This window comes from Drosophila simulans, chromosome 3R (genome assembly GCF_016746395.2).
Source record: "Drosophila simulans strain w501 chromosome 3R, Prin_Dsim_3.1, whole genome shotgun sequence".
In the NCBI taxonomy this organism is placed as follows: Eukaryota; Metazoa; Arthropoda; class Insecta; order Diptera; family Drosophilidae; genus Drosophila; species Drosophila simulans.
Genome location: NC_052523.2, coordinates 8,396,092 through 8,410,622, shown reverse-complemented (window position 1 = coordinate 8,410,622; position 14,531 = coordinate 8,396,092). Strand labels below are relative to the sequence as shown.

The following is a 14,531-nucleotide window of genomic DNA, read 5'->3' as shown; positions in this document are numbered from 1 at the left end:
GTTTTCACCATCAGCATTTTCACATTCGTTAGGTGGCAAGCTGATTATTAGATTTGACTTCTATGTGTGTCCTTGTGCGCTTTTGTATTCTTTTTGGGTAAACGTATATATACTTATGACTGATACTGTAAATGTGTGTGTGTGCATTTGAAAGGAGCACATGGGTGCCAAAACAGAGAGGCACACAGGGATATCAGGACAACACATGCCATTGAAGGCAATGGAATTGTAATTCAATAGAATGAAAAATTTCTTCATTTGCTGCCGAAATAATTTTTCATTTCGTTATGTCAGCACAATATAGGCACCTAAGCTAAGCAGATTAAGTTTGAGGAGTGCAGAAAATTGAATAGATAGGTTATATCAAATTTAAGTCTATTTTTAACCCTATTTTCTAGAATATGTATTTTTTCTTATTCTAAATTTATTTCTGAGATTTCTTTGTGTTTTTTTAAATATACTGACAGCAACTCAAGTGCCGTCTGGCACTTTTAATTTCCTTAAGCCAGCCCGCCAGTCATTCATCAATCAAACCATCAATCAATCTCGCTTGGTTGTCATATTAAAACTTGACAGGTAACCAGACTGGACATTATAAAATATATATATGGTTTTTGCTTTTCAACTGCTTTTTACTTCAATTAAATATATTAAAAGCAAACTCTTGCTGTCCGGCAGACAAAAGAAATCGTAATAAATTGAATTAAATATAAATTAAGTTTTATAGAAAACGCAGTGCTGAACAAAAAGTGGCAGCAAAATGGTAGAGTGAAAACAAAAGCCAGAGAATCCACCGAGTACTGAGTTCAGTGGGGCGTTAAATTGAATTGTTGTCACCACAATTTACACAGCCACGCCCCCATTTCCGACATTATTCTGGCTCGCTTTTTGCAAGCTTTTGTTGTTGTTGCTCTTACTGTGTGCATTATCGGGCTTCTTTTCTTCTGTCATATTATTACATTATTTGCCATTTGCCTTAGACCAGCCGGGGCACACACAAGTTTTTCCCGCTTAATTTCCCGGCCATCCGCCGTTTTTCCGACTCGCTCCCTTTGTCAGCGGCCACGGGGCGTATGCGTATTGTAATCAAGTCATAAATTTGCTCAACTGCGAATTGGTCTAAAGCGTTACCAGGCATTTTCCCGGCCCACAAGCAGCTGTAAACTGCCTTTCAAGCCGCACGTGCCAACCAACCCAGCCATTCAGACACATAAAGATTTATCTCCTGGGAGGCCTGGCCTGGGCCACTCCTTTTTCCTCGTTTACGGTTTTCAATAAGAAAGGATTAAGTTGAGTAGGAAAACTACAAACGACAGCCGAGCTTTCCACCTTCCTCGCAACCCATGAAAGCCAATAAAAAGCAAAGATCGCATATCTATAAACCCACTTTTATAGAGGCCATCTCCTCTCTTTCCAGCCCCATTTTTGGGTGATAAGTGTTATATTCAACTGCCAGCTGTGATTCTAAACCCGGACACTCCCCCGCAAAAAAGTAGAAAGTTTCATGTTACCAGGAGATGTGCCTCCCCGAACTTTTCCTAGGCAGCTTTTTATCCACTTTTTTGGTAGCTAGCTGGTAGCTGCTCGCATTTCGCCAGTGTGCGTGTGTGTCACTTATACATTTTCTTATCTCGACATTAAATTTGTCAGCTTCAATTGGGAAATCTTTAGCTTGCGACCAAAGAAAGTTAGATGTAATAAACTTCAAAAAACACTGCAGAGGCAGGACAAAAACGAGAAAGACAGCAGAGTCAAGCCCAACGGCAAATAAACAAGAACGACTGGGGAAAAAAATTGAAAAATGTTCCTTCTGTTTACTGGGAGTTTTCCCGGGGAAACAAATTATGAACAGCTTGCGCCATATGAGAAGCACGCCCACTTAACTCCCTGAAACCTAAATGTTTGTGGCACTTGACTTTTCTCACCCTGGAAACACTGACCCCCATTCCTGCCCCCCATTCACCATTCACTTTCTGTAGGTTCGGAATTTGGAATTTCGGAGCTTTGGCTTCATTTAATTTTCATAAGGCCAAATGGAAATTTCATTCTTCATTCTTCAAGTGGCTTTCGACCTGCAACTTAACCAGCCGAGTACCCAAAAGTGGCTGATGAATCAAAGGGAATTCGAGCTGGCTTTCTGCGGAGTTTTCTACTGCAAGTTGAGGGAGCATAAAAAGCATGGGTCCATAAAGCTTAGAAAAATATATTTTCTATATTTGGAAATACAAGCACTTGAAGTGCTTCCTACATGACTTTATTCAAAAAATGTAAAGGTTATGAAATCAACTCTTGAAAATCTTTTATGCTTTCAAATTATAATTACTAACTTAAAAAGTTATATTTATGGAGCCTAATTTCCATTTGAAACAACAAAAGTAAAAATCAACAAGTTTTTTTTCTTTGTTTGTGTACAGATTCATATAATAAATTACCTTTTTTTGTGAACTAAAACATTAACTTTACAATTAATTGTAAACATCACGTTTTATTTATTCTTTCAGAAAGTGTAAATAATTATACACACTAATTAAAAAGTTTTCATAGTCCTTTTTTTCTAAGCACTTCTGAAATCATGTTTTATGATTTCTTTGCATTTCGCCGCTTTCCATCTGGCTGTGGAGCAAACTTTTAGCTTTATTTTCAATATACCTAATAATATGTAAAACTAATTTCGAGTTGCGGAAAGTCAGTCCGCTGGTGTTTTCCTCACTCCTGCGCTTATCCGCCGGAGTTTTGTGCAAATTCCTTTTAGAATTTCAATTAAACTTTGCGTCACTTTGTCGCAGAGCTTCCATCGCTTCCATCGCCACCAGCTGTCAAGGGCGGCGCCTAATGGAGGTGGTGGGAAAATGCGGGGAAATCGGCGGGGAAAACCGTGGAAAAATCGGTCGGCGAAGGGGGAAATCCCCTCCAGAGAGGCGGAGTTGTCTGCGTTAGCTGTCAACATTTGTTGAACACAAAATTTCAGTTTAGCATTTTACGCTTGACTAATGGTTAGTATGAGTTATGAAGAGCAAAAGAGACGGACTGCACAAACGAAAGAAACAGAGCGATGTGCTAAGAAAGAGAGGCCAGAGGTCGCCTTAAATGAATAATGCATTTTTATCCACAATTTAGCCAACTTTGGCTGTGTGCGTCTTTTATTTTTTGCCTGTTGTGCGCCGGCAAAAGTTGTATTTTCCCAGCCACTAACTAAGTCAGAAACTTAAGCTGCCAGCTAACCTTACGCTTTTTGTATAACTTAATTGCGAGTCCTGCATCGGGGTTTTGGTTTTCCATGACCGAACTATTACTCGATTTCAATGCAAATTGTCTGGGGTTTTTCTTTGCCGCTGGACTTTTGTCTTTTGCCCAACTTCGTTTTCAGCTCATCTTATCCTGGCCTATTGCTTCCATCTTTGTTGTGGGCCACGTTAAGGGCCAAACAACTTCATTCATATGCATAAACTGCAATCAAACGAGAGAAGAAAAACAGCTTTGCGGAAATCCTTTGCTGGGCGTAGAAGTATTTTCCATTTTTAATAATCGTAGCTTATAGAACCTTATAGACTTCGGTGCGCAGATAAAGATGCTGCCAAAGGACACACTCACTCACACACACATACTAACGCAGGGCTTAAAGTATTCTGGGAATACATTTTTGTAATTTTGTTTGTTGTTGTCAGCAGTTTTTATGAGTTTTCTTCAGGCATGAACTTCCACAATTCCCAATAAGTACCAAGTCACATCCCACCCGCTCCTTTTTTTTCCTTCATCCTGTGGCCCTCTTTTCTGCATGTTCACCCAAGTTGATCAAGTTTTATGGCAAAATATTTCCTGTCCAACGGCATTATTGATTCTGAAGATAGAGATACTCTAGATTTGCTAGATATTTAACGCAATGTATCTAGACTTAGAGCTATTTCAGTTAGTCTAAAAATATTTAATTTTGCATCTATGTATTATGTATTTTTAAAACATATATTCGTACTAAGATTTTCTTTGAATACCTTTTCTACTGCAGCTAAGAAATGCGCACGACAAGGAAACGTCAGTTAAGCCGCATTTCCGATAGGCAATTTCCGTGCGCTCACTTTGCTGATTTCCATCTGGAAATCGAATTTTAGAGAGTGCATAGAGACTTCGTGTTGTCAGCGTGAGCCGTTTTTAATGTCCGTGTTTGAGTTGCTCTGGCATTTCCCAGCCAAACCTCCAATTTCCACCCCACCCATCCGCCGCTCGGCAGCTGCATCCTTGCAGCGAGTTTTATGCAAATATGCGCAAATGTGTTCATTGCTTGAAAGTTTCGCAGCCTCCCCCTTTGGGGCAAGGCCCCACTTCCCCAGGCAGCTGTCTTTGTCTGTCGGTGGGTCCTGCTTGTGGCATTCTCGTGTCATAATCTCTGACAACTATCGGCATTCATGTGGCAGCCAGCTGAACTAACCCCTTGTCCCCATCCGTTTTCCCTCTACGCCCCTGACAATCCTCTTTGCTAACCAAACGCACTTGGCATCCGCATCTGCATGCCATTTGATTTGCTGACTTGGCTTACGTTCTTCTTTTCTAACACTGCTGAAAAATTGAGATGTCTTAAGTCATGAATAAAATGCAAGAATGGCAATTGTACTCTTTAAGTAACTGCTTTCAAGTTGCCTAAAATGCTATATTATATTCTTCAAAGCACTATTTTCTGTTATGGTTATATAAATATATTCCTCATAAATTTAAATCGAATGAAGAATCAGCTCTTCTCATATATTTGATATCATTGAATTGAGAGTGAAATGCAATTTTGAAAACTTTTTTGTTCACTTGGCTTTACTTAATTGCTGGTTTTCGCCTTTAAGCCAACTTCTTGAAATAGAAGACATAATTTTGATTACATATTTATTGTTTATTATTATTTCTAGATTGCGTTTCGATTTCTTCTCAGTGGAAGAGCATATTCCGAGCAGCTGTTTGATGGGGCGGTAGGTGGTCTGCAGGAAAAGCAGCTGCCAGCTGCGGTTGCATTTTTCCGCTTTGTATTTCCAGCAGTGGCAACAACTTTGTTGCTCGCTCAAATGTGACCACTGGCCATTTCTCATCTTTCGCAGCTCCTTTTCCTGCTCCATCTCAACTTGGCCCCCTTGCGGTTTTGTTATTAAGTGAAATTGAAACCTCTGGTCTCGACTTTGGCTGCCGTCTCAATTTTACTGGCATGTGCAATTTTTAATAGCTTCTACCAGCGGAGGAGGGATTGGGTCAGGTCAGGTCAGGTTGGCTTCGGTTCGAAATGGTTCGGTTTAGCTTCAGTTTGTCCTGTCACTTGGCTGGCTGATCCTTCATTGCCCTGCGGTTTTGGCCTTTAGCTTGTTTTGTCTCGTCTGTTCACTTTGCTGCGGTTTGATCCTTGAGCAAAATACTTTCAGCTCAAATTTCCTGATTGACGATAGCACTCTGTTGCTAGGCTGTGCATGTTGTTCACCCCCTTCTGCCTTTGCCCTTTGGCACTCTGGCAAATAATTGAACTTGTCATATAAATCCCAACATTTGCAATTGTTTTTGTGCGGTTACTACCCCGCTTACTCACACTGAAAATTGCTTCAATTTATTGGTAAAATGTGCAGAAACGTACAGAATAGAGTGTGGATAATTTATTCAATGGCTTACTGATGGCTTTAGTGAAAATGCTTGTAACAGATTTTGCAATTTCCCATACAATACAAAATCAATTAAATCCCGGCCAAGTCACATCACTCTGTTTTCCATATACTCGTATGTGCATAAACGAATATACGAGTATACACATACATATATTTGTCTATGATTGTTTGTATAGGCTTAACGTGCCGAAATGTGTTTATGAATCAATATTGCGCATACGCCCCGTTGAGCTGCGGTTTCTGTGCCCATTGAACGACCGTCAGGCGAACATGCCAAAGTTGATTTCAATTGGAATGCAATCATTATGAGCCACGGACTCCCTAGTTTTCCTCCTCCCCAGCCTTTTTCATTTTCAGCCCGAGGCGGCATTTTCCTTTTTTTTCCCGCATTGTTCGCCCTTCTGTTTGTTTACCACTCACATGAGCAGCTCATGGCCGCCAGTTGGTCACTCGGTTAGCTTGTGTAACATGGCTGTTGCTGCTGTTTTTTTCTGTGGGTATATCACTACTGAAGCATCGAGGGAGCTGGAAAATATCGTTGTTCTTGGCTATGGCTTAATTAAAAAACCAATTTTAGCCGCTGAAATTGAAAGGAAATGATTGTCAGGAGCAGCGATTGTGGCTCTGGGAAAATGGTAAGGGATATAAAACGGATAGAAATAAATGGGTTACTGTTTCGCTTAGGGCTAGCAATATTAACAACAAACTAAATAAATAAACGGCAGTGAAATGGCAATGGGAATATAAATAAATAAAAGATACGATTCTGAAGGATGAAGATACATTCTTATCTTGAATGAAAAAGTAGAAGAAAAATATAATAATATCTCAAAAGAATTTTTCCGTCATTAGATGAGATAGAAATACATAATACTGTAAGCTATATCCCACGTATTAATAGTTTTTACTTTATAAATTTCCGAAATGTCTGTAAAGTGTTTAAGTCAAACATTCTTGAGAATAATTTGTGTAATCTCTTAGTACAAAGCATTACTTTGCTATCTTGTAAACTCTTTTGCCTGCTAAAAGGGTAAATTTTCCGCTCAGCATTTCGTGTTCTACTTGTACAACATTTGATGAAAGTGGCTTTCATGTTCTTACTTTCTTGATTTTTTTTCGCATGCCTTTTGTTCAGCCTTTCATTTTTTGCCATGTGCACAGTTCCAGTTTTCCTTTAACCTTTGCCCATTCCAAAAGAAAAACCTTCTTGTTTTGGTTTTTTGCGGCAAAGTAGGCAACCCGTAGGAAATGTCAAAACAAAATGCCGCTTAATATGGCGTGCCCCCGGTTTGCGACCCACCTGTGCAGAAAGAGGGTGGATTTGGGAAAACATTGATGTTGTGTTTGGGTGGATTCATCGATTTTCTTAAGCGGCAAAAGTTTTCGCTTTGAATACACTCAGTTTTTTTTTGAGTCCACCCAACTCACTCATGCAATGTGCACAGGAACAACAACAGAAACAACAAACCGCTGACTACGTCGATTGCACAATAGCTGGGCCCCCAAAACACCCCCGCCGGAAATTTAGCCTGCGAAAAATCCATTCGAATGCGATAAATTCCCCGGCAGTTTTACGACCCGGAATCAGTCAGGGGGGGGGAGGGGCAAGTGCTCTACGGGAATGCAAGCGACGGAAAATCCAACTCGAAGGGGGTTGGTTGGTGACCCATCAACCCCCTCGATGTGTAACGCAATTTAAGCGCTCCCAGAATTGGTAACATTTCAACGCAATATTTGGCTTAGAGCGTCTGCAAGTGGTGGCATGTGGCTCATTTGTTGCTGCCCCCGGTTTTTTTTCTTTCGGTGGGTGGTTTGGTTTTGGGGTGGTGAGTGGGTGGTGGTGGTGCAGTGAGTGCGCCCACTCGATGCGATAATTTACATGCAGACAATGTGCTCCGCTTTTATTTGGCGTCATTTTATGCGATTCGCATTCTAATTTATATGGTTTATTATGTTTTGTTTTAATTTTATTTTCCCACTGGTAGCGATTTAATTGCAGTCATAAATTTGCCTAGTTCCCTTGTGGCTTTATTTTTGTTCGCTTTTTGTTTATTTTGTCGTTTGTTTCTTTTTTTTTTTTGGTGATTTCGGGTTTCCCAGGGCATTTATGACCTAGTTGCGTTCTAATGCTAGGAATAAAAAAAAATTGATTTTAATAACAGCTTATGAGCTATGCTTTTGCGTAAGCATAGTTTTTGGTCTATAATAAATCAAAATTAATTGCACCCGTTCTGGGTTAAACATTTTTTGGCGGATTTGCCGGCTGCCCCAGAAAGTCGGCAACACATTTTACAGCTCACTCACGTATTGGTTGCTGTAAAGTTGGAAATTGAAAAAAATGTCAACGTGGGGGGGCGGGGGTCTAGGGGGTGTAACACGTATTAACTCGACACATGTGTAAATCCAATTCAAAACATGCCACGTGCAACCAAACGACCACCCTGCCCCGCATTTTCCAAACCCCCCAACCACTAAGGCAAAAACTTTTTCAAGCCAATGCAGAAAATAAATTCTTTTCCTTTGTCCATGTTTGTTGGCAACTCTGACTGAAAATACATATAAGAAGTGAGTCACGATGTTGCAGAGATGTGAATAGAAATTTTGGATGCTGCTGCCAGGAAAAGTTGTCTTTAAGTTTGGAAAAAAAAAGATTATTTTCTTCTTTTCAACTTCTTGAAATCTGCAAAGTCGTGTTTAAAGTGAAATTTGCTTTATTTCGTTGCAGCAATTTAATGCTTAATTTATTCTTTCCTAGTTAGTAGAACTACCGACCAATTTATATTTTCAGTGTGCTCACATTTGTCACGCTTTCGGTAACAAAAAACCCAAGTGCCAAGATGCTGGCGAAGGAAAGCGAGTTTTCATTGTGTTTGATTTTGAATGGAGAGAAAAATGGGAAATGGACGAGAGTAAATGATGCGGCGAGGAAAATGCAACATTTTCATTTATGCAAAATGGCAGAAAAGCCAGAAAGCCCAGCTCAATGGAAGCTTAAATAAATATATATATATATATGCACCAAGAAAATTGCACAAAGATGAAAATTGCGACTGTTTTTCTTTGTTCAGCTCTTCAGCAATGACCGTTCGTTCGTTCGGCCATCAAAAATAAAAGTGGGTTGTTGGTGTGGAATATGGAATAGGGGTTTTTCCATTCGGAGCGAGATAAATGAAGCATAAGTGGCAAGAAAAAGAAGCTGCTTGCCCATATAAATTAGCCAGAGTGGCCTACTTGAGCATGCCAAAGGCAATGTGTGAGGCTGGAATTCGAGGGGGGGAAAAGCGTGGGCGGGGAAAAGCGGGAAAATGCGCTGGGGCTGTGGGGTGCCAAGTGCCATTTAGCATATTTTCTTGTATTACTCACCCTCTTGTTTTTTGGGGGCGGAACTGGAGTCTGCGCCCTTACAGCGGCCATACAAGACATTCCAAAAGAATGAGTCACTAAAGTTGGAATGAGTTGGTACTGGGGGCAACCTGAAGAATTTGAAAGTGGCAAGGAAAGTATGACAGACAGACAGACAGAGGGAACTGTGCTAACCAAATAAATGCAGTTAAGTGAAGTTTTTAATTTGCATTAACAACAGCAGTGGAGGAATGGGAAAAGGCTGGGCACAGCCAAGCTATCTTTTTCTGCTGCCAGAGCAAAACATTTTAATTTTACGCAGGAATACACAAAGGAAATGCCAGGGACAAACACACATGCACTTAGAAAAAAATGAGAATCAAATGTAATGGAAATTTCAGTAAAACCAAAAACTATCTAAACTATATAAATACAGCAACACTAAGCTTGCTTACAGAAAACAGAATATTGTTGTAATATAAAAACCATGTTGTATGTTAAGGAAAGTTAAAAAACCAGCTAGTCTCATCTTCGAATTTCATTATTCTTGGGGTTACATTATCGTAATAAGTCCGTGTTTTTTTCTGTGTACCCACACTCCTCTCGACGCCCATAAAGTGGCTGTTTCATCTGCGTAAAAGTCGTGCGAACGCGACAAATTGCCCCAAGGACAGGGGCAAAAGTTCTTGGTCTATCTTCTCGACTGCTCCCCGAAAGCACAACGCCACCCCCTTCAACCACCCCCAAAACCCCTAGCCACCTGCCCCATCTTCTGCTGCACCGGCAAAAGACAAAGAAAATGCCCCAAAGGAAGCAAGTGAAGGGGCTGGGAGTGGGAGAAAAGAAATGTAAACATCTGCATTTATGACTTTTGCGGCTGGCTAATCTCATGTTGGGTATGTCAAAACAGGAAGGACGAAGGAACTCGAGGGAGTGGCACTGCCTTGGGTGCACATTAACCACCCTCCACTTCTTGCCGGCTACAAAGGCACATGGCTTCCGGAACTCAAACATGAAACAGGACTCGTTGTTCTGGCTGAGCCTGGTGAAGATTGTAATTAACATCAAATTATTACCAATAGGAGTAAACGAAACAGGACTTACAGGATCATGCTCGACACTTGGAGCTTGGAGTTTGTGTGGATAAGGTAGCAGATTGAGGGTAAATGTCGAGTATATTAGGTTTCAGGCGGGCATGTTTCATTAGGACCAACAGAAGTTATCGGATGCTTGTAATTCCGCAAATAATATTTAATTTAACAGAAATTTCATTTATTAACGATTTATTTGTTTAAATAAAAAAGGATTTTATTTGGTTTACTGACTTGCAAATACCTGTAAAAATATACTTATCATTGTCGGGACATTAAAACGCCATGGCTTACTGCCGATGGTCGACTGATATTCTGATATTCTGATTTTACTGCCATTTTGCTGTCGCTTGTGCCGTGGACAATACGTTCACAGAGCAGTCATTATCAATTAAATCGGGTCAATTACTGGGCAGTGCGAAAAACGCCGATAAGGGCACATTCCGGGCCATTTGTTAAATGTGTTGTTGCAACACGTTTAATTGCAAACAACATCGACGCGAACAAATTGCAAACATTTTATTATTTTTGCATGGCTAACGGGGCGCACAAAGGGAATTGTGAAGGAAGGCCAAGGAACTGCGTTTTCTATTTCCCATTTTCCATTTTCCACACTTTTCCCGCGGTTGTGTCGAACAAAACGCAAAATTTGCTGAAAGGCGGCATAAATGTTAACGGCTCTACACGTGTTAGATTCAACTGCAACACGCAAAGCTGCAAATAGTTTACCTGCCTCGCAGTTAACAAGCTGCAGTAAGTGCAGTGAGAAAAATAATAATAATAATAATAATTTATATTAGAATAGCGTTTTTTTGGTTACCAATTCATCTGAAGAACAGCTAAGCTTCCAGAAGGCAAAAGGAAGAAAAGGACGAGTTGAACTTAAATCAAAGCCTTGACATCTTATCTTGATTACTTATATATTTTACATGAATATGTATATATAGATTTTTTTTTCGCAAATTACATAATTTTGGCTTAGTGTTTCTTTGGCCTATAATTATGCTGCTTCCGATGTGGCAGAATACGAGCCGCGACGCATTTAACAAGGGCCCAGACAAAGGAGGCTCCTCCCTGGAGGTTCTGCCTCTGTCTCGCCATCTCCCGCTCCCCATCCTCCATTCCCCATCGTTGGTCCTTCCGACGCATTTGTCTGTCTGGCAAACGAGGTTTGGCTTAATTATGCGACAGCCAACAGCGCCAGCAATATGCTACATGCTACATGCTGCATGCAACACCCAATAGCAACAGCAATATCCACAGCCCGACTCCGAAAAGCAGCAGGAACTGTATAGTAACTCTCATGTGCCAAATTGGTTTGCAGACACTGTACGGTCGGTCGGCAATTTCTCCTCCATTTCCCCCAGCGGATTGATTTATAGTTTATCCACCCCTTCGTTCCCCCTTTTGGGAGTTGTAATCTTATTTAAATTGTTACCAATTTGGGCGCGTCAATTTGGCCATGTGTCGTGTAGCAACGGCAACGCCATCCTCGTAGGTGACTAATTAAAATACGGCTCGGATTTGCGCACGACAATTAATTATTTATGGTTTAAGTGGGGTTTAAAAATGTCATGAATATTTAAAGAGCGCCTCTGATTGATAATTGCTTGCCTAATTACATAATCGAATGGTTGATTAAAAAGGTATAATTACAATAAAACGGCAGGTGGCGGATGTTCGGGAATTATTTTGATGATTTGACTATTTGATGAAAACTAATACCCTACAGAAATGAAAATAAATCTTAGGTTATATAGGTTTCTAGCTGTATATTATAAAGGCTTCATTAAAAAATTAAAAGGAAAAAACATTAAGAAGGAAAAGGTTTTTTATTTACTATTACCACTCGCAAGTAAAAAATTGTTTATAAAAATCATAACTTAAAATACCCCCCGTAACAGATATCAGATAGTTGATAGATAATGTATTTTATAAGTACATAAATTAACTACTAAAGTGTGCATAAACACTATATTTTCTAAGTTACATATTCTAGCTAAAAATGTATTGTATTTTCTCTCGCCACAACGAAAATTCACATTTATTTTCCTGCCTGTCATTGCAGTCACAGCAAATCAGTGTCAATCAAAGTGTGGGAAATCGACACGAATTTCCACAAATATGCGCCGGCAAATAGAAACGTCGGACGTTATAATGAGCCATATCAGCGGACAAATATTACCCACTGGAATGGGAAATGGGAAAAACAATGAGCAGCCTCATCATCACGATCATCATCATCTGCAGCAGCAGCAGCAACAGCAGCACTTGAGTAAATAGAAAATCAGTGTTCAGAATCAATACAAAATCAATATAAATAGTGCGGGGCGATAGACAGAAATTGATTGTCAACATTATTCGCTGTCGCGCAGAGCAATAAAAACCCGACTAGCAACGACAAAAGCCATCGGAGCGTCGAAAGCCAAACAAAGCCCAGTCCACCAGCGAAGATGGGTGGCAAGCACCAGGGATCTGGAGCAGGAGCCTCCTCCGGAGGCGGCAGCCTCAACTCCAGCCTCTGCAACTCCGTAATGACGAACGCCACAACGGCGAGCAGCAGCCTCACGCAGCAGCAACAGCAGCTCCAGGCCAAGTATATCAAGTCCAAGCGCCACCAGAGCCGCTACACCAGCCTCCAGCACTCCGGCCACGATTCCGGCAGCTATCTGCACCTCAACTCGCTATGGTCGATCTGGTACGGAGTGCTGCTCACCCTGTTCCAGGGATACTTGGCCATGCACGGAGCCTACAGGTTCTTGGGTAAGTTTTAAGTTCTGTTTCATCGCAAGCTGGCTTAAGAATTTCTAAGCATTTTTAATTTATTTCTCATTCTGTTTGACTTAGCTATTTCACTTGAAAATGTTTAATCATGTTTATTTAAAAAAGTTACTTTAAATATTTATAAACTACTAGATGTGTATGTGATTGCCAACATAGCTAGCATAGCTTTCTTTTGTCTTAGCTTGATGTTTTCTACAAAAGAAAATATTTAAAGATACTATAATATATATATATCTTCACAGGATGCTCTCTGATACCCTGGAAAATCGAGCCTGTGGCCGAACTCAATCTGCAGATTGTCCTTTCTGGAGTGGTGTTCATCCTGCTGCCGGTCTTTTTTACATCTGCCGTTTTTAAGGTGAGTGGTTGGCTTATGAGGAGGTGGTAGTGGTGGTGTTGTCGGTGGCGATGGCATTGTTCCAATGGGCTTTTAACCGGGATCATGCTCCTGCGATAATTAACTGTGTATGGCAGTGTCCTCTTACTGCCAGTCTGTGTACTCGGTTGCACTCAATAATTAAATTTTTTGTTCTCTCTGCCGCTGCAGTGCCTCCATTTGCCAGTACGCCGCGGCTCTTTGGGTTTTTGTGAATTATTTTTAGTGGCATTATTCACGTTATTAAATTTATTTGCAAACAAAAACAGCAGCGGCAGCATCGGCAGACCAGTAGGAGCATACGTTGTTGGTCCTTTTCAGTGGATCCGCAAAATGGCTGACAACACAGGACGAACTCACACACAAACACACAATCCAAACAAACATTCTATTGGTGTGTGTGTGTGTAAGTCCTCTGTGTGCGAGACTGACCCCGCTTTCACCCCTTTCCCAGTGTCTGTGCTTTTATTAGCATAATAAATGCAATTATGGTTTTCCCTTTCTATTTCCCTTTGGCCAAGCTGCACATATAGTTCCCATAGTTTAGTTAGTGTTTTATTTATCTCATATTTATTAAGTGTGCGGGCAGACGATGATGGCACAAGCTCGATAGGAAAATACAATCACCGACAAACGGCATTTACTCCACCACCATTTACTCCTTTTGCTCCGTGTTTCCGATAAAAGCCACTTAAAATGAAAGACAGATATGGGGGGAGGCACGGGGTGGTAAAGAAAGTGCTGTCTGCACTGGAAAAGTTATTTTTCTTCAGCGAAACAATAATTTTTTAAACGAGAAATCGAACAAAGTAACGATATTTTCCTTGTTTGCAAACTTGGGTCGACTTAAATTGAATTTCCTGAAGGAAATACTCCTTTTAAACTGAAACTAATTGGAATATATGCATATAATAGTATTATATTAGTTATTTATTCGAGTAGCAATTTCCAAAGTATGATATTCCTGATTCCTGCCACTTTTCGCTTGGTGTGGTGTTGTGAGTCTTGGCGATGGAGTTCCTGTCATTCCAGGTCCTCGTCCCCATATATGTATGTACCCCTTTCACCCACTCAAACTGAAAGTTTTCACAAATAATTGGCTTGTTTTTAAAACAAGCGAAATGGAAGGAAGCTGCTGGCATATGGAGTGGGGAATTGGGCGTGGACTGATGTCCATAGTTCGCCACAGACTGTCCATTGGCTGTGACAGCAGACTGACCGTAGATCCTATCACAGGAAGTCGGCCAGCTGCATGTGGCGTCACTTGTCCTCCACTATGCATCACCCCTTTTAGTTCCCAAATACATAATGCCA

The 14,531-nt window shown here is 40.7% G+C and overlaps 1 protein-coding gene across 3 annotated transcripts in view; it reads left to right on the top strand.

Annotated features, from left to right (window-relative positions):
- Positions 1–14,531, top strand: part of LOC6727635 (protein tincar) — a 62,616-nt gene that overhangs the window by 28,808 nt on the left and 19,277 nt on the right. For all 3 annotated transcript variants that reach the window (XM_039295943.2, XM_016175511.3, XM_016175510.3), the window contains 2 exons: positions 12,126–12,820; positions 13,084–13,199. In XM_039295943.2, coding sequence (XP_039151877.1) covers positions 12,511–12,820; positions 13,084–13,199 — 426 coding nt within the window. In that variant the 5' untranslated portion in view covers positions 12,126–12,510. The remainder of the gene's footprint in view (positions 1–12,125; positions 12,821–13,083; positions 13,200–14,531) is intronic.